We start from the raw sequence: 25,697 nt of genomic DNA, 5'->3' as shown, positions 1-25,697 counted from the left end.
GTTGATAGGACACAGCTGATGGTGATGAGGCTTTGACCGTGTTCTTTATGTTCCTGTTGAAACTTTATTTGACTAGGAAGCGAAGAAATGTGTCCTCCTGTTTGTATGTCGTCTGGACCATTGAATAAAGCTCATCTAATTCAACAACGATCTCCGCAATTATGTGAGAAAAATCTATTTTTTAAAGCAATATATATATATTTCATAGTACATCATACTGTATTACATTAAAATGTATTTAACAGACCATTTTTCCAAGGCTGCAAGGACTTCAAATAAGACCGTACAATTTTGTCAGACCCTCGTTTAGCACGCTGTCTGCTCTCTGGCTTATTTGAATAAAGTCTCTTCTACCCAGTGTTAGCGTACAGAATCACATTCAGCTCAGTTATTCTGGCGGCTGGGCAGTGAGGCAGGTAGACATGATGGTTAGCCCGCGGCCACAAAAGCAGTAATGCATTCCTTTCTGTTCTGCTTCGCTGCACCCGATTGAACACCTGCATCCCCGGTCATGTAGGCGCCTAGCCTCCCCTAATGAGCCTTATTAGATCGAATGCCTCTGTGGCCTCTGAAGATAACTCTCTAAAGAGATCAAATGGCCCCCTAACACAAGGCTGCAAGGTGTGTCTGTTTGAGTTGAGGATATGTCTCTGCACGCTGTCACAGAGAGAGTCTCTTGCATATTCATGCCCCTTATAAGTGTTATATTTGTCCTTTAAAGGACTTATATTGTCAAAAGGGATGAAAGGACAAGATGAAATGTTGGCCCTTATTAGAAAATGATATACATGTAGCTGCAGCTCTTCAAACATGCACTAGGTTACACATCAGGGCGGAACCGTTGGAAATAACAAGAATATTATATATTTAATGACAAAACTATAATTGTTATTTTTCTTGTTTTGTCTTTTAGGCAATTGCCAACTATTTTCTAAGCAAAAACTGTCAACCTAAGGTTTGCTGCTTCGTTAATATTGTATGTCCTAAGTGTTGTCTGGCCTGGTGATCAGAGTGACACGGGACATTAGAAGGATTCTCAACTTGGTGTTTTACTGACTAAAATCATGAAAACAATCGTGGGTTGCAGCCGTACATCAATACAATGTTAGAGAAGTAAAACCTGAATGCAAAATTAAAACATAAATCATCTGTCCCTAAGAAAACGGATATGTGCAGGAAACGTAAAGTGGAGATACGACACTTTGAAAAGGAAACATTAGCGAACATTAATGTGAATTTCATGCAAACATGCTGATGTTTATCACTTAATGTTAACACTGTTGACAATCTTAGTTCTGCATGTTAGTGTCCTGCGTGTCTTAATTAACACTAAACACAACATTCATTTTAGGATGATGAAAATGTCGTGTCGACGTGTTAGATGGTATTTACCAAAGTGGGTGCCTTTGTGTGAAATGGCATAGACTGTAGTCGGTCTTTTTTAGGTAAAAGAAATACTCTTCAAATGGTACATCTGGTAAAGGGAAAGCGTTGCACTTTATCCAGTCTTTTACGACGCCTCATGCTTTACATATACAAGTCATGATTCTCCCGTTCACACAGGCAGGGGCAGCCGTGCAAGCTGCCACCTGTTCAAGGATCTAACACACACACACTCACACTCCGCTGGCCATGACATCGGTTAAGTATCTTGCCCAAGGAATACAACTTGAAGTGGTTCCCTGTTACAAATACCTGGGTATCTGGCTTGATGATTGTCTCACTTTTAAATGTCATGTCAATAACCTGCTTAAAAAGCTGAGGGTGAGGCTAGGTTTCTTCTACAGGAACAGTCCTGCTTCTCGCTTGAGGCCAGGAAAAGGCTCTGTGACCTTTGACCTGTGCTGGACTCTGGTGATTTGTTATATATGAATGCACCTGCCCATTACTGAGCAAGTTAGATGCTGTGTATCACAGCGCACTGAGATGTTTGACAAATTGTAAAGCACTAACGCATCACTGTACCCTGTATACCAAGGCGGGTTTGCCATCACTTACTGTACGGAGGCTCAGTCACTGGTACTTTTTCATTTACAAGGCCATGTTGGATAAACTACCATCTTATATCTGCTCCCTGCTCTCTCTGCGAATTGAAAGTAGTTATTGCCTGAGATCGCATGCTGTGGTTTTATTAAATGTGCCAAGTGCTAGGACTGTCTCAGGGAAGAAAGCTTTTAGATTTTTTTTCATATTGCCACACTTGGTAACCGTTTTATAAAAGCAATAGCTCACTTCAGGCCGTGATATATGCTCATTATATCACAGCTAAGGGGGTTGTCGACCCTCCGCTTCGCGTCGGGCCGAACCACGCCCCTTAGCTGTGATATAATGAGCATATACCACGGCCTGTCGTGAGCTATTGCTTAAGCATCCCACCACCTTTTCTGCTTGACAGACGACCGCATTAACTTATTCACATTAACTTCAATAAGTCATGTGAATAATTTCCGCATTTAAAATCTTCAAACTACTTTGTCTTTGGAGACATATATAAATATTTCATCTGTGGAAGCCGTGGCGCTGTAAAAAGCAAGTCCAGTAATCTGCCTCGGCCCGGTCAGATAACTGGATGGCCTACCTGCCTGTCAGCCTTCCATCTCGTGCACAAACCTGTCTCGTGCCCTCATTGGTCATGTGTGTGTTCGTGTGGGTTGGAGGAGGGGCTCTTGTGAGGAAGTCTGAAGGAAGTGGCAGATTTTCTAGCGCACTCCAGCTGGTTTCTCCATTCTTACCTACCCTACCTTTAAGTGCAGTACTGCATGTGAATGTAATTATTTACCGCTGCCCTGTAGTATAATGTTTGTGCCCCAAGAGGAGCTGTTGTACGGGGACTCGGCCCCATTAATGTAATCATTATTGCTATTAATTAAGTAATTGTGTTTAGAGCATTTTAATCAACGTCAAGGTTAACTTCACACCCCGGTGCTATAATTAAATGATGACTGAGTTCACAGCATTAGGCCTTCTTATTTATTTTTAAATAACCTAGTTTATCTTCGACTCAGTCATCATTTAAATCTGAGGCTTTCAGTAGATGTTGTACTTATCCGAGCGTGGCAAAGTTATTGGGATTATAAAAGTGTCCCCTGTTTACGATTACTGCATGGCGCACTGAAACAGCTCCATCGTAAACATGAAACTGAAACATGAATCACAGCTGAGCGGACGAAGAGCCATAATATTTTATTGATGTACAGGAAGTAATGGTCAGAGATGTGTTGGCTCGAACCCAGTCATATAAACAAAATCAAAATAGGATTTCTAGTCGTTAGATTACTTTTTTACACTCTTCTTCATTAATAAAGTGATTCATGTTCATCGGAAACTAACGTTTTATATTTGTGAACTACTCAGAAGCCGGTTTTTTATTTCTAAATGAAGCTTAATGAACGCAGGAGTAATCTCACTTCCGTTTTATTAATGAACACCCTCACCCCTCACTGAGCATCTCTACTAGCAGTTGTGTGTAAAATGCCTTGCTCAGGGGCTCCTTAGCGGCAGGTTTTCACCATGTGTCTGCCATGCAGTTAGCCAGCCTGCGTTCCCCACAGAGTTCAGCCAATCTGTGTGTGCGGAGAGGGCGTGATGGAGTTATGAGCCGGCTGAGGGGGATGATGGACGAGCCGCTGACAGCTCAAGGCTGCACTGATGTGTGTCTCAACCACCCTGCAAACGGAGAGCTAGCCCAGATGCAGAGATCGAGTCTTAACCCTGACTGAATCCATACATGAGAGAAAAAGCGATGGCAGGTAGCTCTGGTGGAGAATCCTAAGCAGGTGGTCTGCTCTATTCACCACGACGTGTTGATAAGTGCAGCGGGGGTCTCTGTCCTCTTGATTATAGCCATGCACGCTTTGAACCAGCCCTGATTCATCTCTTTGTTTGTGGTTAATGACAACCAGTGTTTTGATTATGCTGCTGGACTAACTGCTGCCAGTAACACTCCAACAGAAACAGCTCCTATAAGGATTTAAAGATTATTTAATTGCTTATAATAATAATACCTACTGTATGTAACTATGTGGGCGACTGTGGCTCAGAGGGAGTGCGCTTGTCTTTCAATCAGAAGTGTGTGGGTTTGATCCCAGCCCGCGCAGTCAACATGTTGATGTGTCCTTGGGAAAGACCCTGAGTTTCTCCCGATGGCATGCATGTGTATGAATGTTAGATCCCTAGTGTGAATGTGTGTGAATGGCTGAATGACTCGTAGTATGTAAAGCGCTTTGAGGGGTCGTAAAGTTTTGATAAAGCGCTGTATACTGTAAGTACAGTCCATTTACCATTTGCTGTTAACATCACTTTGTAACACTTGCGCTTCTATTGGCTAGTGCTCCAACACATTGCACTTGTTAGGCTAAAGGGGCGTGACATTGGTTGACCAATCGCAACAGAGCCGGCCAGCTAACCAATGAGAGCAGACTGGGCTCTGGTTTCAGACAGAGAAGTACGAGAAAAGGAGCTTTTTGAACATTAAAGCATGGAGACATGTCACGGTAGAGACACTACACACTGATATACAATCCAGCCGCGTGCTTGTGTGTCCGGGGCGGGAGATTAATGTGATTGGTTGTTAGTCGCGCCCCAGACACGCCCACCGGCAAGCTTCAACGCGACGGAACCGTTTGGACGATACGTTGATGTGAGACTCGCACTAAAGATAAATGTGGCTCAACTGAGGCTTGAGACCAGATCGTTTTCTGATTGACTTTGGCCTGAGACTCGACTTGGCTTGAAACTTAATTTATGACCTGACTTCCAACTTGCATTCACTTAATTGTTTCTTAACCTGGATTTATCTTCTCCTAAGATTCGACTCAAACTTGTCCGAAGACCTGACTTATAACATGTCCTAAATCTTCTCCTAAAACTTCTACACCTGAAAATGAGCGTAATTGTTATCACGATTGCACATACATTGTTCTGTTACAGATGTACTGTACACACACGGATACATTAATAACAAGTATATCATTATAATTACAAGACACATGAGTATTTACAATTTATCCTTTATTACTCACACACGCAGACACACTCCCCATGCGGGAGTCACTAGTTTCCCCGGTGATGGGCTTTCATGGCTGCATCGTTACCTTGGAAACTGTAACCTATTATTACATTCAAAAGAAAAATAATAGCCTCAAATTAAGTCACATGATTACCTTCTGTATGAAAATGTTTACCAATTAACGTGATTATTAATTGAATGCGTTAGAGGCATATGTTGCATACATCAAGTAGTCGTAATATAAATGAATACATTGTATTGTGAGATTTGTTTTTGCTCCTAAAACGTTCCTGTTTGTTGATTAAAAGTAGAACGTGCAAGAGAGAACTTTGGCCAGACTACAGCAAAAATGCAATTTATATTCAAACCAGTGGAATTACAGTTACCCTCCATTAAGCAAATGATCAAACAGGGCTCCGTCACGACACAACGCTTTTTCTTTTAACTTTCTCTTGCATTCATTCACTTTAAGTACGTTTAATCTCATCAATACAAACCTAGCATATTAGCTTCAATTAGTTAAATGTCCCAGTTTGGATTCAGAGAGCTCTTTCCCTCTCGTGGCAAAGCTTAGCTAAGAGCTATTATTGAAGATTCATTACAAATCCCCCCGCTCCAGTAAAGTATAATAAGATATATTTAAAAGGTATACAGTAAGATAAATGAGACGAGTCCCCTGCTTCTCCGCTCTGCTTTGCCGCAGTGAGACTGCTGTAACCTCTGAGGTCCCACATTCAATTAACTTAATCAATGTTAGTTCTGGGCATGATGACGTTAATCTTAGGACGTAAAATAAAATTATATAGGCCTGTAAAACACGGATGAATGATTTAAATAAATAATTACCAAATGTATTTTAGTGCCCTCTCATCACACAGGCCCCTTGCCAAAACCTCACTTTAATGTTTTTATTGCATTCATATCAAAATGGCAAGAGCAGTTAAGACGAGAAGTAAACTCGGAGGTTATCATTTTGTATTACCAAAATAACCTTTAAGTTAAATTAAATACAGAAGCCGTACTTTATCCAATCGTCACGCCAGGCGAGGTCCTAATGGGGCTCCTATCTTTGTAGAAATGGCATAATAGCAGCACATTTATTAAGAATGTTATCACTTTTTTCCATTTCCTTTAAAGCAGAAATAAAGATTTTCTTTGTCCTAGGCGCAAAATGATAATAACATTTTGCAGGAGACAAATGACTTCATTACCAATAGCAGAAGTTACCTCAACTTTTATTTTTGTTTTGCAAGTTGGAGTGTTTATATCAAAGCAACATAACTTTTTATCCAGCTATTTAAGAAAAGGATAAAGCACTGCAGTTCAGTTTCTTTTTGGTCTCTTTTCTCATTATCTTTTTTGTGTGGCTCCACAGCCCTGCTTATGTGGCCTTGGTTGTCGCGGCAACAGACAGGTCCTCCATGTTTCATTATTAAGTCTGTGTAAAGCCTAAAATTAGATTAATTTTAACAGACAGTTCAACAGAAGGATACCCAACAAATGTAATTTTATCATTTAAATATTGAATTGTTCTCTCTTAGTAAGATCCCTTTTTCAATACAATGGTGGTCTTACCTTGACTTGAAGATGAAGTCCTTCTATCCCTCTGGACAAAAATATCTTACTTTTTTGTAAAAGTCCTCCTTATCTTCTTGTAGTTTCAAAAGTCATCTAATCATAAATCATAAATCTAATCGATAGATTTATGATTCGAAAATTATAAAAGTAGGGTAGACATGTGGATATTATCCGGCTGAACAAAACGTACATTTATCTAACAGCTACGTTTCCCACAGATCTTATTTTGAGCTATTTTCTAAAATCCTATGGAGAAATCTCGTTGCTTTTTTGTGGAGGGAAGCCATGCGCAGCTTACTTCCTGGTTTTAGGACGCCTCACTGCAGCTCTCTCTCCTCCTCTTCACACACCACACTTTTCGCGGCACACGTACTTACAGCCAATCAGCTCTGAATGATGTGAGATGACGTATGGTGGGGATGGCAGCACTTTGCCCCTATGGTCATTATTTTTTGCCACACACATTAAATAGGAAAATACTCTGAGCATGCGCAGTGTAGTTTTTATAGTCACCGTTCACTTAGACAGTCAGAGGGAGGGGCAGGATCGGGTTTTGTCCCACATGGCTCTAAACAGCTCAATAGGCACACACTGTAGACACTAATTAGAAGAACACAGACTAAAACAGCAATGTACAGACGAATCAGATGATTAAACACGATCTTAAAATATATTTTATATATATATATATTTTTTTTTTGCATTTTGTTGTAATCATTATTTTTAATACTTTCTGCTGACACTAGGTGGGGCTGAGCTTCAACGCGACGGAACCGTTTGGACGATACGTTCCTTTTACTTGACTTTGTCTTCAGACTTGACTTAAACTTTCCCTAAGACTTGACTCCTTCTAACCTGTGGAATAGACGTTGCCTTGCCTCCATTCACTTGAGAGTAAGTCAGACATGACTCGAGTCTTGACTTGATGCTGATGGATCGTTGTAACGGTCTTTTTGTCCCCCCGCAGCCTCTGAAGCTGCAATGTGAGCTCTGCAGCATCGTGTCCAGCTCCGGCCAGATGTTGGGCCAGGCTGCCGGGGCGCAGATCGATCGCTCTCCGTGCATCTGGCGGATGAACAACGCGCCCACGCGGGGTTTCGAAGTTGACGTCGGCCAGCGCACCACGCTGAGAGTGGTCTCGCACACCAGCGTCCCCCTGCTGCTGCAGAAGTCTCAGTACTTCTTCGGACAGGCCAACGACACCGTCTATGTGGTGTGGGGGCCGCTGAGAAACATGAGGAAGGACGGGAAGGGCATCGTGTACAACATGCTGCGACAGGCGGCCGAGAACTACCCGCATGCACGCATCTACGTCACCACAGACGAGAGGATGAACTACTGCGACATGGTCTTCAAGAAGGAGACGGGAAAAGACCGGTGAGTCACATCTCCTTAATATCTTTGATCCTGTTTTTTGGCTTTGCAACAGTCCTCTCTCGGACAAATGTACCACTTAGTGCTTTGACATTCACCGTCCAGTTCTTTGCTATAATATCATCTTTATCGATGCTGATGGTGTGCTCTGTGCTTTGCGTTTCTCAAATCCTCCCTTTCATGAGGCCTCTTCAAAGTGAATTACCGTACTTTCCCTCTGAAGAGGCTTAACGCGGCACCAGAGGCCGTTTTCCAACTCAAGGCTTTTACGATGAGCCTCAGAAGCGTGGACAGCCTATGGTATATACCTCAGCCAGATGCCGGTGTGGGGAAACGTGCTGTTGTTCATGAGGTGGCAGGATTCTGGCAGTGTTTCTAAGCACCCTGAGTGCAGCCGGCCTCACAACTTCACTGACAGCATTTTGGCACATTTTGAATTTGCAAAAAACTGTAAAATTATCCAAGCTACAGCTCTGTGACCTGGGAAGTTGGAAAAGTGTTTGTTGGCAACAACATGTGTTAAAATTGCACTCTGTAATTTAAAGACTAACCCACGCAGCAACTCCTTTCTCCTGCAAGTCCCCGAAGAGAACTGCAGGTTAATGACTACGAGATTCAGGCTCCAGCCTCGCTATTGTTCAGGACCAACCTCATTTCTCAGACTCGCCTCTGCTCATTTCCACAGAGCTCTACACCCCTGCCTCTCCCTCATGTCATCAAGACCTCTCTTAACTTCTTAAGAGGATTAACATGTTCCGTAATAGGCGTAGAATCCAGTCCATTCCAGCTTCATTGTCTCACTCTTATTCAGGATGGCAGGGTTAACACTGAATTTCATGTCGAGCGTCCGTGTTCAGCCTGGCTCAGCTGTTCTCGGGTCCACGAAGCACAGATGGAAACGTGGGATTAGGGAGCAGAGCTCCGGGAGAAGAATCTCATTACTGGACATAATGCTCCTGGGTGAGATGCAGGGCTTCAATCGTTACTGATTGGTTACAGAGAGAGAAACTCGAGGTGTGAACAATGAAACGCATCTAATGACAACGTGACAAGCTGCTTCCCTGCCTGTATGTTGTGTTTATATTCGTCTGAAACTTGGCTCCACATATTCCTGTATTTAAAATTAATTGGTGTCCATGGTTACTGCTTTTATATTAGCATGAAAGACAACAATAACATTGTCTACTTTAATGTACTGCATCCAGTGGGAGTGAAGGGAGTAGCCGCTTTTATGTTGAGCTTATTGGATATGGCATTATTCCAGAAATAAACTACGACTCTTTAAGATCCTCATAGACATGCAAATGAGTTGTTTGAAGTCCATATATAATGCTCTCACAATGTCTAAAAACTAAACCGGGTCAATCTATTTTTTCTCCTCATCCATACAAAGTTCATTTGATTGTTTAAGTTGATAAGAAACTGACTTTGTTAATAGTTTTTTCTTAGACTTGATTTAAAGTTGTCTTAACACTGACCTACACTTGTCCTTCGACCTGACTTAAACTTGTCTTAACACTTGATTTAAACTTGTTCTAAGACAACTTGTGTTAAGTAAGAGAAGCGATACGATCATTTTGAAGTCAATTAAATCGTTTTCTATTTCTATTGGGAGTAAAGCCATTGGTTTATTCGGCATGCGGTCGTGTAATAAGCGGGATAATGTGCAGCGAGGCGGTCATTATTGTGTGTGTGTGTGTTCATTGGCTTACTGTCACTTCTCGCTTCCCGGTGGGGGAAGATAATCACCAGCTTGGAAGAGATGGAGCAGTGATCGAACACATCTCTAATTATCCAGATTGCCGCGAGCAGCCGAGGAGACGCGCCGCCTCATCTTGAACTTGCTGATCAGCAGAAACCAGCGCCGGCTGACTGACCCTCCAGTCAACCGAGTGACCATCTCTCAGCCTGTAATTTGAAACCAGATACAAAAAATATATATCGGGCATTTCTGGACAGAGCTGAGGATATTAAACGCAAGGACGTTATTGAGTTATGATGATCTGAAGTGCTGGAGTTCCAAGACGAAACTAGCAAACAACCACATTGCACACTATTTCTAAGCAGACTTTGAGTATGTTGTGTTTTTTTTAGCCGCAAATTAATCGCACATTTTTGATCTGTTCTAAATGTACCTTAGAGGGATATTTTTCAAGTTTTTAATACTCTTATCAACATATGAGTGGACAAATATGCTTTATGCTAATGTTTATTATCATTTGAACAATGACAAATATTCTCATGAATATTAAACACAACAACCTGGAACCTCTCTCACACACCATTTGTATTGTATTATTGTATGTGTGTGTGTGTGTGTGTGTGTGTGTGTGTGTGTGTGTGTGTGTGTGTGTGTGTGTGTGTGTGTGTGTGTGTGTGTGTGTGTGTGTGTGTGTGTGTGTGTGTGTGTGTGTGTGTGTGTGTGTGTGTGTGTGTGTGTGTGTGTGAGATATGTGCAACTCAAGGTATATGCTCGAACGGGAGCTACCTGGACGCTGCAATCATGTTCATGTATCCGTGCTGAGTGTGCTGACTTCTCGTACAATGTCCCGCTGTCTGGCTTCCTGCATCAAGTCAAGTGCTCGGCGCAGTTGTGGCGAAATGTCGCTCCTCTGTTTTCATTTAAACAGCTCCTTATATCCGTTAGCGCAGCTAGCTAGCACCAGATGCTAACAACAACAATGCACGTAAGGTCTCTCTCGCTCGCTCGCGCCACACATACACACACCCTCCCGGTCCTCCTCCCGGTCCTCTCGATAGCCAGTCGGTGCCTGCCGGTGAGCGTGGAAGTGTGGTCTGCCACAAGCGGGCGGCAGGAGCGGGGCTGTCAGCATCAGCTTGTAGATGGTATTTTAAACTCGATGCGCTCTGAAACTACGGGGCGGCCGAGGAAAAAAAATACACATGCGTTAATCGCGTTAAAATAACTAGTGTAAACGCGTTAACTTGACAGCCCTAGTTTTTTATAGTATACACTCACTGTACTGTACTGTAGTATGCAAATCCAAATAATTGTACTTAATATTTAAACAAGAAATGAAAGAATACATGCACCATCAAATAAACTGCATTTTTTTATTGTATATCGTATAAAAAAGTGTTTTTCTTAAAGATTAATGCTTTCTATCTCACTGGTAAGAAAATAGTAGGAAAAAAAATGCGATTTCTTCCCAAACCTTTTTTTGTAGGCGCTACATTTGGATTAAAAAGAACATTTTAAGAATGTATAGAAAACTGCTTAAAAAATAATAATGTCTAGTGAGTTCTTTAAGGGATGTAGCGGAAGTAGATACATCTGGAGGAGGTGTTCACTGAAGTATTACACGTCCAATTGTTGAAAACCCAATAGATCAAACCTCATTTCATACACACGATGAACAAACAAAGAGACAGCTGAGTCATCAAGATATCCCTCTTTCACTCTGAGCCCCATCATCATGTTGACGTCCAGGGACATTTCTCGCTCCCCGTCCTTCTCTCTTACTAGGCTACGGCTAAAAGAGAAATAAAAAAAATCCTCTGAGGAAAAAGACAATAAAAGAGTGACCACAGCCCTGGATGTGAGCGTATCTGACAGCAGTTTAAACTCATGATTCATGTGATTGCGCAGTGCGGCTGGAAGTTGCTCGGCCGAAGCTATCCATTATCAGCGCTCCCTCCCGCGCTGCAGTCGCTGGCTGTCGGACCGTATCTCCGCGGCCCTGTTAGCGGCGGCAGATAACAGACCTTACCACGACACCGCACTTAAATCACAATGTCACTTTACAGCACTGCCACCTGGGCCTGCCTGACCCTCTGCTTCCAGCTGCTGCTTGTTTCACACTTTGTGGAGGATGTGTGTTTGTTTCCTCTATTGTGACACTCTCCCTCTGCTGCTGATTGTGTGCAGTTTCATTTATATCTATAGGAACCGGCTCATTCCTTTAGGAACAACATTTATTTTTTAATTGGAAACCAACATGTTTCTTCTTCAGTGTGTATTTATACCAGTCAATTACACTGAATGCAGCTTTAACCATCCAAGCGTGTTTTATACCTTAGGCACTTTTATTGTTTTAAAATCTGCATAGTTTACATCGGTTTGTTATTGTTTCATTGAGGTTCGCCTGAAACAGAAGGGATGTTACAAAGCTTACCTGAAAGACAGAAAATAATCATCAAATAGATTCAAATAGAAAAAAAACAATTGTTCTGTATAAAATGGTTAAAATGAGACTTTAGAGGGATTTTCAACTTCCACTAATCAAAACTTAAGGTACATTTCCATGAATATAATTAAATAGCTAATACACAATTTAATACAGGGCTTTGTAACAAAGTATTCCTGTCATGTAGTCCGTATTTGCATTACAGAAAACAAGATTCAAGCAACACGGAGATCTGCTGATTTAGCATTTCTTACGATCACAAGACTCCGCAGGTGACCTTTAGATTCCAGAAGGAATGCAGGTGTTGTTTTGAGATAAAGCTAATTTTCTTTTGTCGTCTCCAGTTGGCTTTTCATGGCAACTCACGGAGCATGAAATTACTTGTTTTTTAATGTGCAAACTTTAAAGTGGAGCCTCCTGTTCTGTAAAACAAGCACAGCAGATAAAAGAAGACATTATGCAGCTGATCCAAACGCTAAATCGTTAAGACAAACCAACATCCGCTGAACATTCACAAATGTATCTGCAGTTCGTCACGTCTCCCCTGTCCCTGCTTGAGTGCATATATAATGAGTACCCTCATCAAAACATGCAAAGATGTGACTTTATGTCACAAACTCTACAGGTGACCTTTAATTCAGGTGCCATTTAGTCATAGCTCATGTATTCCTGTGTACTGCAGGTTATATTACCCCTTGTCCCTCTGATGCCCATCCAGCATGAAATTGGATAACTTGTTGAAATGTACAATATTATAGTATCCCTTCTGGCTCGAAAATTAACTCAACAGCCTTGAATGTAACAGTAAAATCTGTAAAAGGTTTTGAAGGAATTATTTAGTTAAAAAGTCTCTTGCTGTGGTTGTAAACTGAAAACGTTTAACTTAGGGACAATAAAAACAGGATAAAATCAAAGAAATGTGACCAATCTTAACATTTGAGCAATAAAAGCCGAATAGAGGTTATTCAGTGGCCAGAGAAAGGGCACAGAAGCACCATTGATCTTTAAAGGGCTCGCGAGCGCCTCAGGTTAAAATAAGATACTGATGCAAAATAACAAAAATGTATTTTGATATGTAATTCCTCACAAGGTGTGAGTCATTTTGATCCTCGATGAACTTAAAGGTGGGGTAGGTAAGTTTGAGAAACCGGCTCGAGATACACTATTTGTTATATTCCATGGAATGCTCTTAACATCCCGATAGCAATGAATATATTAAATGCTTTGACAATAAATACATAAAAAACGTCACCTGTGGAAGCCGTGGCGCTGTAAAAAGTACGACCAATAATCTGAGCCGGCCCGGCTAAAGTAACTGGATGGCCTACCTGCCTGTCAGCCTTCCATCTGGGCACAAACGTACCTCGTGCCCTCATTGGTCATGTGCGCGTTCCTGTGTGTTGGAGGAGGGGCTCTGTGAGGAAGTGGCAGATTTCTTCCAGCTGTGTATTTTCAAATTCTAGCGCACTCGAGCTGGTTTCTCCAAAATTACAGACCCCACCTTTAAGTGCAGGTTCTCCACTCTCATTGGCCTCCAAATATGAGGCGAATTTCATTTGTAATCTGTTTCTATTAGCCTGAATGTCACGGCTGTGTAATCATGCTTCATAATCTCGAGCCGTCCACTTCATATGAGCGTAAGTACTTCTGGCAGTTAGCGTGCATTCATCCTAAAATAGTTTGAAATGAAACACCATTCAGTTCAACAGCCACTCAGCGTTATAATGACGGTCTGAGAGATTCGGCTCAATGTTTGTGAAAGGGAAAAAGCTCTTTGCCAAATTCATGTGACGGATCTAAAAAACAAAGGCTGAATTAGTGAAGGGAGTATTTTCTGCTTTAAAACGGACAACATCTTTAGGAATTAAAACTCACTTCTGTTAAAAGCAGAACAACGTATTCGCTACTCCTGATCAGTTTACAAGTTTCGGCTCTTTGGTTCCTGTATTTTAAAGAACTTTTCCCATGGTATATTTATTGGACTGACTGAAATTCTTAATACCTTGACGGACCAGAAATAAATACATTTGCACATCCTGACAAATATCGGACATGGCGCTCTAAGTTTAAAACACTATAACTTGTAACTTAACATAAATAGATATTCATTTAAAATGTATAATTGGATTTATTTCTAGACCTTTAAGAGAAATCTATTAAAGTGAGTTGTTGTTACTGAGCTGACAGGAGGTGCTGCCGAGGGTTCATTCAACTCCTTAAATTAAGTTTCCAAAGAAAAACAATCTGCATTTTAATTGATTTTGCAGCATGCTTTGGTTTAGAGTCGAACGTTTATTTTATTTTAAGTTTGAAGAAAACAGACATGACTTAAACCTGTTATGTGTCTTCACCAGATTTTAAGATAAATATTTCTTTCCCCTAACCTCAATAAAATGTAGGATAGATATCAGTCCATACACTCACACACGTATTGTCAACATTACTCAGAGAAATCTCAGTTGTCAAGTGGTGTAAATGAACCATCATATGCTCCCGTACTGTGCTTGAGTATAATGCTGCTGAGGTAGTTTGAACTTTATTGCGTAAATGATTTTGATATTTCTATTTCACTTAATTTCGAAGGCAAATATCGTACTTACAGGCTCAGTCAGTACATTACTCTGACAGCTGGAGTCAGTAAAACAAACAAGAAACATGATTTTATAGATTTGACAATGTGCTCCAAATTAAACTATTACATTAAAGGTGGGGTAGGTAAGTTTGAGAAACCGGCTCGAGATCGCTAGAATTTGAAAATACACAACCGGAGAAAATCTGCCACTTCCTCACAGAGCCCCTCCTCCAACACACACCAACGCGCACATGACCAATGAGGGCACGAGATAAGTTTGTGCCCCGATGGAAGGCTGACAGGCAGGTAGGCCATCCAATCGAGTGGTTGTACTTTTTACAGCGCTACGGCTTCTACAGAGGACATTTTTTTATGGATTTTTTGTCAAAGCACTTCAGATATTCATTGCTATCAGGATGTTAAGAGCATTCCATGGAATATAACAAAAAGTGTATCTCGAGACGGTTTCTGAAACTTATCTACCCCACCTTTAACATACGATTTTAGCTCTCTGAAAAGGACCTTAAATTTCCACCCAACAAGTGCTTTTACTTTAATAACATTCTGCTTTTAATACCTTTTTGTATTTTTTTCCAAGTTAAATCTTGTATTTAAGAATTTTAACAGAGTATAAGTAGAGAGCTGTACATCTATACTTTACTTACGTTTGAGATCTGATTACTTTTTTCACTACTGCAGATGCGTTTTAGTAGAGATTGAAATCACAAATATTTAGGTGAGTTCAGGTGAAAGCTTTATTGTCAATGTCTTTGTAGGCTGTTTATTTTATCAGCCCAGCATCTGATTATTCACACACAGCCTTACTCTTTCATGTGTGCTGTTGAATCTGAAATGCTTCCAAAAATGTCTTCCCTGATATTTTGGATCAGCTGTTCAGCTTGGCTCGCTTCACTCCTTTTCGCAAGTTATACCATCTCGATGTTGGTCATATCGCAGAGAGATTACTGAGAAAATCACTGAATCCGGTTTCACTCAACAGATTGAATTATTATCTTTTGTGCTTTTTATATTTGAAAGAAAATTACATGAAATGTTTTTTTACACGAACCATCTGAGAATTGCTGATTGACCTTGAGGAAGTCGAACAGAAAGTGGAGGAATGTGACAGAAAGAGCTGCACTTTGTTTCCGGTTTCAATGTCAAACGACTCTCCGCCAGTGCTCAGACTTTGTTTACATGCTGCGTCCGACCTACGTGACTGAATCTATAATTGCTTTGTGTATTGGAGATATCAAGAGAAGAAGAAGAAACCTGGGAGATTGAAACACAACGTTGGCAGCAGAAACCACAGAACTGTAATTTCATGCTTATCACGCCGAGCCGTTTAAAGAGAAAAGCAAGCGAGCGGGAGGATTCATTGTGTTTTCTCCACATGAAGCCTCGATCCCCGCTGTATAGAATCTGCACTGAGCGCGCTGCTCTCCATCCAGAACAAGAATTTGTCACTGAGCAAGCGTGAAATGATATTACATTTGTGGTGAAAGCTTGTAATTGCCGTGAAATTATCTTATTAAATGAAGCCGACGGAAACCCTGAAACACAAATAGCGCTGCGCTCTGGGAGGCGGTTCGTCAGGTCAGATGGTCGATTCCTCGTCCCAGAGAAAGAGAGGATCCTCGTCAGTTTCTGTGTGCGTTTGACCTGGTCTGAGAGAAATTAGGCTTCAGTCGAAGGGAGAGAAGCAAACTGTCAGCTGAAGGCAAAGTGCAGCCTTCCTTAGAGTCCATTTTCAGTTGTGTCCTCATTACATTACATTACACGTTACTTGTTAGACGCTTTTATGCAAAGCGACTTACATACTCAGTACTGTGGGCAATCCCCACGGGAGCAATTTGGGGTGAAGTGTCTTCAGGGACACAACGACATGCTGACTGCAGTGGGGTTTGGTACCTGTGAGCAGGGCCGCCTTAATGCACGGGCTGACCTGGGCTGAAGCCTAGGGGCCTACGGAGATTGGGGGCCTATCATGGGCCAATACAAATATATAATTCCAATTTTTTTTTTCCCCGGATGTTTTAATATTTTTTTAAATAAACAAAGTCTTGGCTTTCAGAATATGACACTTTTATTTCCAAAATACCACCATAAATACATTTTTGAAGCTTGTAAAGGGAAGAAGACAGCTCTCCCTCGCCACTCTGCTGTTCTGCTGTTCCCCTCCCTCCGCTGAAATTATGAATGTAAGGCGTATAGTAATCATAGATAACACGGCAGGGTCCGTTACAGTTTGTTTTCATCTGATTTCAAATAAACAAAGTCTTGGTTTTCAGAATATTAAACTTGTTTCGGCAAATTCAGATGATAAATACAGCTTTGAAGCTTCGGCATAATTACAAGCGGAGAACGGAGTAATTTAACGTCACAGCAGGCGTAACAACAGCCGGTGTTTCTCGGGAGGGTTTTCCCCGGGAAACAAACACAATACACACAAACGCAAAAATACACAAACACACACACGTATACACACACACACTCGCTTCCCCCAGACCAGTAATCCAAACGCTATAAATGACTTTGATTTGTTGTTTAAATAGGGGGCCTACAAAACGCCTTAACCTGCCATCAGCTCCAGGGCCTGATGGCAGGTTAAGGCGGGCTTGCCTGTGAGTGACCCTGATCCGAACACCTACGCCACACGCCCCCTCGTGATGTGACGACACTCTGAGCAGCCAATGAGAGCAGGAATATCAGAGGCGGAGGGACATTTTATTTCTATTTGCAATGTCAACACTCTGTATTCTGTATGCATTTGTATAGAAAAAAATACAAGTCATCATTCAGTAGTGGAAACAGAAAGTTACTCATTTTTGAGGTATAGGTATTCCCATTAGCTGCTTTTTCTTTTACTTCTAATCCATTACATTTTATTAGCCAATATTGTCCCTTTTGTCTCCGTTTTATATTATTGCTTGAATTAGAAAATAATAAAACAAATATATAAAAAAAAACTTGACTGAATTATAACATAAAATATTAAAAGTACGTATAATAATCAACACTATTTAATGCAATGATATAGATTAAGATACAACTTTTTAAATCAACAGAAAAAGCTCATAATTGTGTACTTTTAATGAATTTAACTTTTGAATGCCTGACTTCAACTAGTATTTAAAACACTATGGTACAGTAGAACTTCTTTCAAATAAATAAAGTATCTTACTACTTTTCCACTTCTGATGGAAAACGTACACTGTCCTATATCGCTAGTTCCATGCACCATTATCTTCTTATCACCACTCTTTTGTACGCGGACAGTGAACACTACACCTGAGTGTGATTGTTGAACATCTAATACATCACCGAACCGTCTGCATTCATATTCTGCTGCATCAGCCTCTCTCTCCTGGAGGATTAACCACTGGAGATGTTGCTCCCTCGTTCACCCACAGGAGCTTTAGTGCGGCTGGGCGCTGATGTTGGTTGATACGGGGGCTTACGGTTGAGCGTTAGGGGGTTACGGCTTAGCTTTGAAGCCTGCACACACATTATCTGACGCGCTGTGATTGGTTAGGTTCTTGTGTTTCTCACTAGCAAAGTCTAATGCTGGAGGAGATTATTAATAGTGAAAACAAACACAAAGCAACTTCAAGGAAGGTTCAATTATCTGGTCCATTTCAATGAAACGCTACAGCGACTTCACTCCTCTGCTGTCCTGCTCAGTAATGAGACCAGAAGGAACAGAAGTGACCTGGCTGTAACTCCGGTTCTGTTACTTTGTGTGTTGCCCTCTGTCACTGTGTGTTACCACTTAAATGAAAGAATGAACATTAGCTGTGGCAGCTGGAGGTAAAAGTCATTTATTATACATCTAGTGTTGTGGTTATATATAAATTAACAGCAGCACTACAGTCAGTCTTACATCTACCAACTTAAAAGATATATTTCCATCTTTATTTGATTATAATGAAGGTGTGGGTGCTGACGTATAATTACTGAGAAAGCTCAATCAATGGAGACGTGTACAAAATAGCAAAAACCCTGGGAAGACTGGCTGACCAATTAGAGTGGGTCTTTCTTTGAAGGTGAGCTTGAAGGCGCTTAAAAGCAGCTTTTCAGAAAAAGGAGAAATACAGGTATACTGAGACTGTTAGAGCCATTTTCCTTTTGTTATTATTGTCTGAATGTTAAGCTTAATAATAATATCAATTAGATTACACTCTTGATTAGCAAGGCAAGGCAAGGCAAGTTTATTTATATGGCAATTCAAGGTGCTTTACAAAAATGAAAGACATTCAGACAAAGGCATTTAAAAACAGTCATTAAAAAGAAAAGCTAATAAAATAAACATTAAAAGTTACAGTGCAGTCTAAGATATGAATAGTTCAATTATTTCGGTTCTTGATTTTTTATTTATTCACAGAACCTCCCGTTGGAAATCCGAACATTTCCGTCCCGATTGTTCATTTAGACTGATTGTTTTCACCATGTTTTGCTCGCATGACATCCACAATCGGACCCTCAGGAGGGTGTACTAGCCCCCTACTCTGCTTTGCGTTCCATAACAAAGTCTTTAAGTGTTACCTGAACAGGTATCAGGTATTTTTGTGAGTCACACTATGGTTTAAAATGTATTACTTATTTGTTCTGATATGTGCGTCAGTATCACGTGCACGGCTATATGCCTATATATGGTAGGTTGATAGGACACAGCTGATGGTGATGAGGCTTTGACCGTGTTCTTTATGTTCCTGTTGAAACTTTATTTGACTAGGAAGCGAAGAAATGTGTCCTCCTGTTTGTATGTCGTCTGGACCATTGAATAAAGCTCATCTAATTCAACAACGATCTCCGCAAATTATGTGAGAAAAATCTATTTTTTAAAGCAATATATATATATATTTCATAGTACATCATACTGTATTACATTAAAATGTATTTAACAGACCATTTTTCCAAGGCTGCAAGGACTTCAAATAAGACCGTACAATTTTGTCAGACCCTCGTTTAGCACGCTGTCTGCTCTCTGGCTTATTTGAATAAAGTCTCTTCTACCCAGTGTTAGCGTACAGAATCACATTCAGCTCAGTTATTCTGGCGGCTGGGCAGTGAGGCAGGTAGACATGATGGTTAGCCCGCGGCCACAAAAGCAGTAAATGCATTTCCTGTTCTGCTTCGCTGCACCCGATTGAACACCTGCATCCCCGGTCATGTAGGCGCCTAGCCTCCCCTAATGAGCCTTATTAGATCGAATGCCTCTGTGGCCTCTGAAGATAACTCTCTAAAGAGATCAAATGGCCCCCTAACACAAGGCTGCAAGGTGTGTCTGTTTGAGTTGAGGATATGTCTCTGCACGCTGTCACAGAGAGAGTCTCTTGCATATTCATGCCCCTTATAAGTGTTATATTTGTCCTTTAAAGGACTTATATTGTCAAAAGGGATGAAAGGACAAGATGAAATGTTGGCCCTTATTAGAAAATGATATACATGTAGCTGCAGCTCTTCAAACATGCACTAGGTTACACATCAGGGCGGAACCGTTGGAAATAACAAGAATATTATATATTTAATGACAAAACTATAATTGTTATTTTTCTTGTTTTGTCTTTTAGGCAATTGCCAACTATTTTCTAAGCAAAACTGTCAACCTAAGGTTTGCTGCTTCGTTAATATTGTATGTCCTAAGTGTTGTCTGGCCTGGTGATCAGAGTGACACGGGACATTAGAAGGATTCTCAACTTGGTGTTTTACTGACTAAAATCATGAAAACAATCGTGGGTTGCAGCCGTAACATCAATACAATGTTAGAGAAGTAAAACCTGAATGCAAAATTAATAACATAAATCATCTGTCCCTAAGAAAACGGTATGTGCAGTGAAACGTAAAGTGGAGATACGACACTTTGAAAAGGAAACATTAGCGAACATTAATGTGAATTTCTAGCGATACTAATAGTCTGTATATATCTTTTGTCCTCACATTAATCAGGTCTCGAGTCGACCTTGCCCTCTTCTTATCACCCTCCTCCTCCTCCTCCTCCTCCTCCTCCTCCTCCTCCTCCTCCTCCTCCTCCTCCTCCTCCTCCTCCTCCTCCTCCTCCTCCTCCTCCTCCTCCTCCTCCTTGGCTGGTGGTTGACATTTTAACTGCAGCAGGTACAGAATTATAAGTCTCCTGACAGAGCACACAACACGCTCTACTCCCAACACCTTCCGACTTGAACGAGCTTTGCTCCGATGTTTAGGTCGGCTAAAGACTTGTTCCTTTATGCACGCTGTACTGTTGAATTACAATCAAATAATCATAAAAATGCAAGATGTGCAGCATCTCTTCAGACAGCGGTCGCTCTGTTATCTCTTAATGCACTTACTGGACGGATGTGCTTTCCGTCCTGAGGAAGAAGAATGAGTGAATCCATAACGCCGTGCAGATTCAGCTGTAATGCATTCTGTCAGTGACGTTCTGTTATATGTTCACTAAATTGGATGTGAACCAGTCACTTCAGATTATAGTCGTACAACTCTGTGTGAAAAGGGAAGAAACCACCCCGTGGCAGCAGTATTCAAATCTGCTTGTAAAATTGTCAAGCCGTCATCCGCGCAAACAGCGTCGCTTGCTCTTTTTAGTTTCTCATCCGGCGACAAATAACACTAATTCAGCCGTTTGCTTTTGACAAACATCAGCTTTTGGGTTCCTAACAATCAGCTAATGCTTCACATTTACTGCTTCACATTTAGTTTTCACAATTTGTTGTAATGCAATGACACACCAATCATAGTAATCCCAGTGAGAGACTTCCAGCGGTTCTTTTTCCTCTTGTGTCTGCAGAGCTGTGTGAAATGAGATGCTTTACTTTCTGGTCATCCTGCGCGCTCCTGAAGGTCTGACAGCTTTCAAGTCAAAGTAAAGATGTTGCAAGCCTTTACTTAAATTAGTACCACATTATACTTTCCATTTTGGCGCCTATTGTTCAGCTCTCTCTGAAATGTTAAGCTACAAAGTGACAATTAGATTCACAGCAGTAGGTTTGCTGTATGATGTATTTGGTTACAAAGCAAGGGACATTTCTTCAGTTAAAAAGTGCTCAGGCCTCGTTAACAAATGTTTTATCACAAGGTTATTTATTCTTCTCTTTAACGCAAGCCTACATAATAAGAAACGCAGTGCGTAATGGTACATTATTTAATTTTAATTGGCAAATTGAGGATTACTAGAAAGGTGCCCTGAGGAGTCTCATTTTCAGGTTCATATTTGATTTGTTGTGTCTCTACTGTGACATGTCTCCACGAACACAGGGATTTTAGCATTTAGTAATGCTCCATCACATGTTCTACATCTAACAGGGTGAATCTTTAACTGAAGCTTGACTTCAAAGCAACCCAACGGAGGTTTCATGTAAGTTTAGTTCTTTCACTCGTAGCTCGGGCTGCGGGGGCGCTAGAGACGGGAGCACGTTGATGCGACCTTCCCACAATAACCTTGTGATAAAACATTTGTTAACGAGGCCTGAGCACTTTTTAACTGAAGAAATGTCCCTTGCTTTGTAACCAAATACATGCGACCTTCCTAGCCGGAGATATGGCCGCATTTTACAATAAACTTCCGTTGGGTCGCTTAAAAATAAATATCGCAAATCGCAATATTTGTCAGAAAAATCGCAATTAGATTTGTTCCCAAAATCATGCAGCCCTATCGTAGACATGCACAAAAAAAACCCATAAAAGACTCAGGAGGAAAGAGGACACCCCCAACGCACAATAGGTCCCCTCTAACAAACCATAATGATGTTTACATGTTGTGTTGCTCAACGTAACGCACTGTGTGCTTCACTGAGATCGGGAACCCACGATGAATACATGTACTTCCTATAAAACACTGGCAGAGTATGAACAAACAAACAAACAAACAAACAAACAAACAAACAAAGAACAACATCCCCACAGTGCTACTAAAGGGCTCAGAATCACACAGGTTACCTTTGTTTCCCTCCCTTGCTGTTCTGCTTCCAGTCAGCAAAATCTTTAACAACATATTCGATAACCAACTTTGTGTTGATCCAGAGCACCGGCGCCCACCTGTTCGTTCACCTTAACTGTGTATTTCATCTGTTCCTCCACAACCGCCTCCTTTTTTCTATTTTATTCCTTTCATAACTTGTGAAGCACTTGCCTGTGTGCCTGAAATGTGCATTATAAATCAAATTAACTCCCTTTCAAGTCGACTGAATATGAATATGGAAACATTTAAATCGAGTGCAATAGATAGATAGTGTTCCTCTGCACAAATATATATGCATCCATGCTGTATCTAGAAACCATATCCATAAGAGATGTGCCATTGTGTAAATGTGTCAAATTAGCGGAAGTGTTCTGCGTTAAAGGAAGAATAATCACTTCATTATGCCGTCTGTCACACCTTTCAGATTTCTGATTTGTGTGCGGCATCGTTTACCGTCTTCATAATGTGGCGTGATGAACATGAGAATGTAAAGTCACGGCGGCGTGTCGCTGTAAGCCTCCTGTAAAAACCAGGAGCAGCGCCGCAGCATTGTCGGCGCGAGAGGCTTTTGCATATTAACGTCATAACACAGTTCTGTGCGGGCAGCCATACATCTTCTTTACTGTAAGAGAGGGGACCCGGCGTGTCAGGAGCAGCTTGAACAGTCAGGGAGAGCTTAGAAAGTGCTCTGGTTACTGGACTTTTGCTTTGGATTACTCCCTACTGTGAGGCTTTCTTAGAAGCCTGCTCTAAATTATTCAACAGTATACATGAGATTAATTGATTATTGAGCTTTGGATCAATTCTAATCAGTAGTGCTGTGTGTAATCCTGGATCTCAGGTCTTTGTCTTGATCTCTGTCCCTGGAGAAATCTCTTCAATTGGTCCTCATCTGTTTCGCTAGTCCTTGGTTTTCGTTCCCTTGGTCTTCGACAGGCTTCTATTAACTATGTTGAACAGGCTGCAGAGGTTACACACTGCTTTACATGATTCAGAGTTTTTCAGTCCTATTCCAACTCTTACTCAACCCGTCTGACTTTCCCTCCTTTTGTTTCACGGCCAAACAGATGGCTTAGTTCTTGTGTTATGGACTGCTGTTTCTACGCCTCGTGAGGAAAACATGGCGCTAACAATAACCTGGTTTTGATGAAGCTTTGATTCTCTTTGAGGGTGAAGACTTTAAAGTATTGTAAAGTGTATTCTTTATTTTGCTTACTAGAATTGGTTTATACAAACCTCTCAACCTGCATGAGGCTTTGATCGTGAAGAAGGGATATTTGAGTGGAGCTAATCAGCTTAATCAGTGAAGCTAGTAGGAGTGTGACCTGTGAAGTCTAGGTTTCCTTTCATCAAGATATTGTTCTGGGAACTGCGAAATGCTGATTCATGAATGACTAAACCGTAGTGAAGTGAAAAACATTTCCAGCCGGCATTTACAAGACGGTAGAAGTAAGTCTGAGCCGCTTAGAAGGAATACTTCAACCCCCAAAATCATAATTTGGGTAACATGGGTGTCAGACATGTGACAACGCGTCATAACGGCCACAAACACTTCAATTCGGAGATTTTTCGTTATTTGCATGTGTTTTGGCTCATTTGTATTTTTGTATTTGCATCGTTTTTGAAAGTGCTGTGCGTTTCGCCTAAAGGACGTGTTTTGGGCCGTTGTAGCGTGTTTGCACCTGTCGGCCACTGTACCGTATGCTACACTGACTTCTTAAAGACATTTCAAATGAAGACAAACAAAAAACGTTCAAATTATTGTTGTATTGCAAGCAGTTGTTCAGGAGTGTGGTTCAGGTTTTTGTTGAAGACAATCCAAAGATAAAAGACAATTTGAAAAAGTCTAATTCACTTAATAGTTTGTTTGTTGCAGAATTCTTGACTTGAACTTGAAATGAACTGGAGCCGGGTTTGTTTGGTTCTTTTGCTGCGGATAAGAACGGCCGAAAAATTAATTCAATTCATGAGACTCTATTATAGTTCCTGCTGCTTTATGAGCACCACAACAAAGGAAGTAGCAACAACAGTGCTGGATGTACAGAGACATGGACACAATTCATAACAATTCAAACCCTATAATATCCAGGTTGTTATTCAGCCTTACACCCAAAGAAAAGCAAAGTTAAAACAAAAACATGTTACCTGAGTATGAGGGACTTTTCCTCCAGTTGGGCTGCAGCAGGAGACTTCTGAAAATCCCTCTTGTTGTTGTTGTTGCTGCAGCTTTTTGACTTCTCTCGGAGTCAATTTAAATTCAAATCTGCCAATCATGGCGCCTGTGTTTCGATGCCCCCCTCCCCGCAGCAGATATAAAGTAGGGGTTGTTGTTGTTGCTGGCAGGCGACAGGTGCATTGTGGGAAGGTTGCTGGTTGACAGGTGGCCTTTCTGATGTCACCCTCATTACCAGCCATTTGGCAAAGTACAGTTTGGTTCATACACCAGCTGTTTGGTGAGTCTGACACTTCCCTTATGATTTGTTATAACTTCTAATTATTTTTATATATATTTTATTTTCGGGGGCGACAAACTTCGAATATATGCATTTGTTTAGAGGAGAGGTTTTCCCTGCAATATAAAATAGATATTAGAGAGGGAATTATGTTTGACTTCCTAAGCAGCTTAATACATAATACTAATTAATAATGCCAGGATTTTTTTTAATCGAAGCTAATATTTAAATAAAACGTACACTAATTAATTTCCTATTCATGAGTCGTGTGTGTGCATGTTAATAACCAGTACAAATAACAATACAATTACAATAGGCTTACATTTGTACACTGACTTGGGGAAAACATATATTTCAGGCCAGTTAGGAAATAAGTTAGACTGGAGCCTTGAATGCAAACTGATAAAACAAAGCAACCCAAAAAGGAGACACGGCCTAGTTTCTAAATACTTGGAAGTCCTTCATTGGTTTTCACAGCACATGTGCACACGATGGAGAACACACACACACACACACACACACACACACACACACACACACACACACACACACCACACACACACACACACACACACACACACACACACACACACACACACACACACAC

At 41.0% G+C, this 25,697-nt stretch overlaps 1 protein-coding gene across 1 annotated transcript in view; it reads left to right on the top strand.

Moving 5' to 3' along the window:
* Positions 1 to 7,556: 7,556 nt before the first annotated feature.
* Positions 7,557 to 25,697, top strand: part of st6galnac3 (ST6 (alpha-N-acetyl-neuraminyl-2,3-beta-galactosyl-1,3)-N-acetylgalactosaminide alpha-2,6-sialyltransferase 3) — a 42,572-nt gene continuing 24,431 nt past the window's right edge. The window contains exon 1 of the mRNA XM_034104739.2: positions 7,557 to 7,963. Coding sequence (XP_033960630.1) covers positions 7,605 to 7,963 — 359 coding nt within the window. The 5' untranslated portion in view covers positions 7,557 to 7,604. The remainder of the gene's footprint in view (positions 7,964 to 25,697) is intronic.

The sequence above is a fragment of the Pseudochaenichthys georgianus genome, chromosome 17 (genome assembly GCF_902827115.2).
Source record: "Pseudochaenichthys georgianus chromosome 17, fPseGeo1.2, whole genome shotgun sequence".
Classification (NCBI taxonomy): Eukaryota; Metazoa; Chordata; class Actinopteri; order Perciformes; family Channichthyidae; genus Pseudochaenichthys; species Pseudochaenichthys georgianus.
The sequence above is the reverse complement of the archived record's forward strand: the minus strand, read 5'-3'. Positions and strand labels throughout refer to the sequence as shown.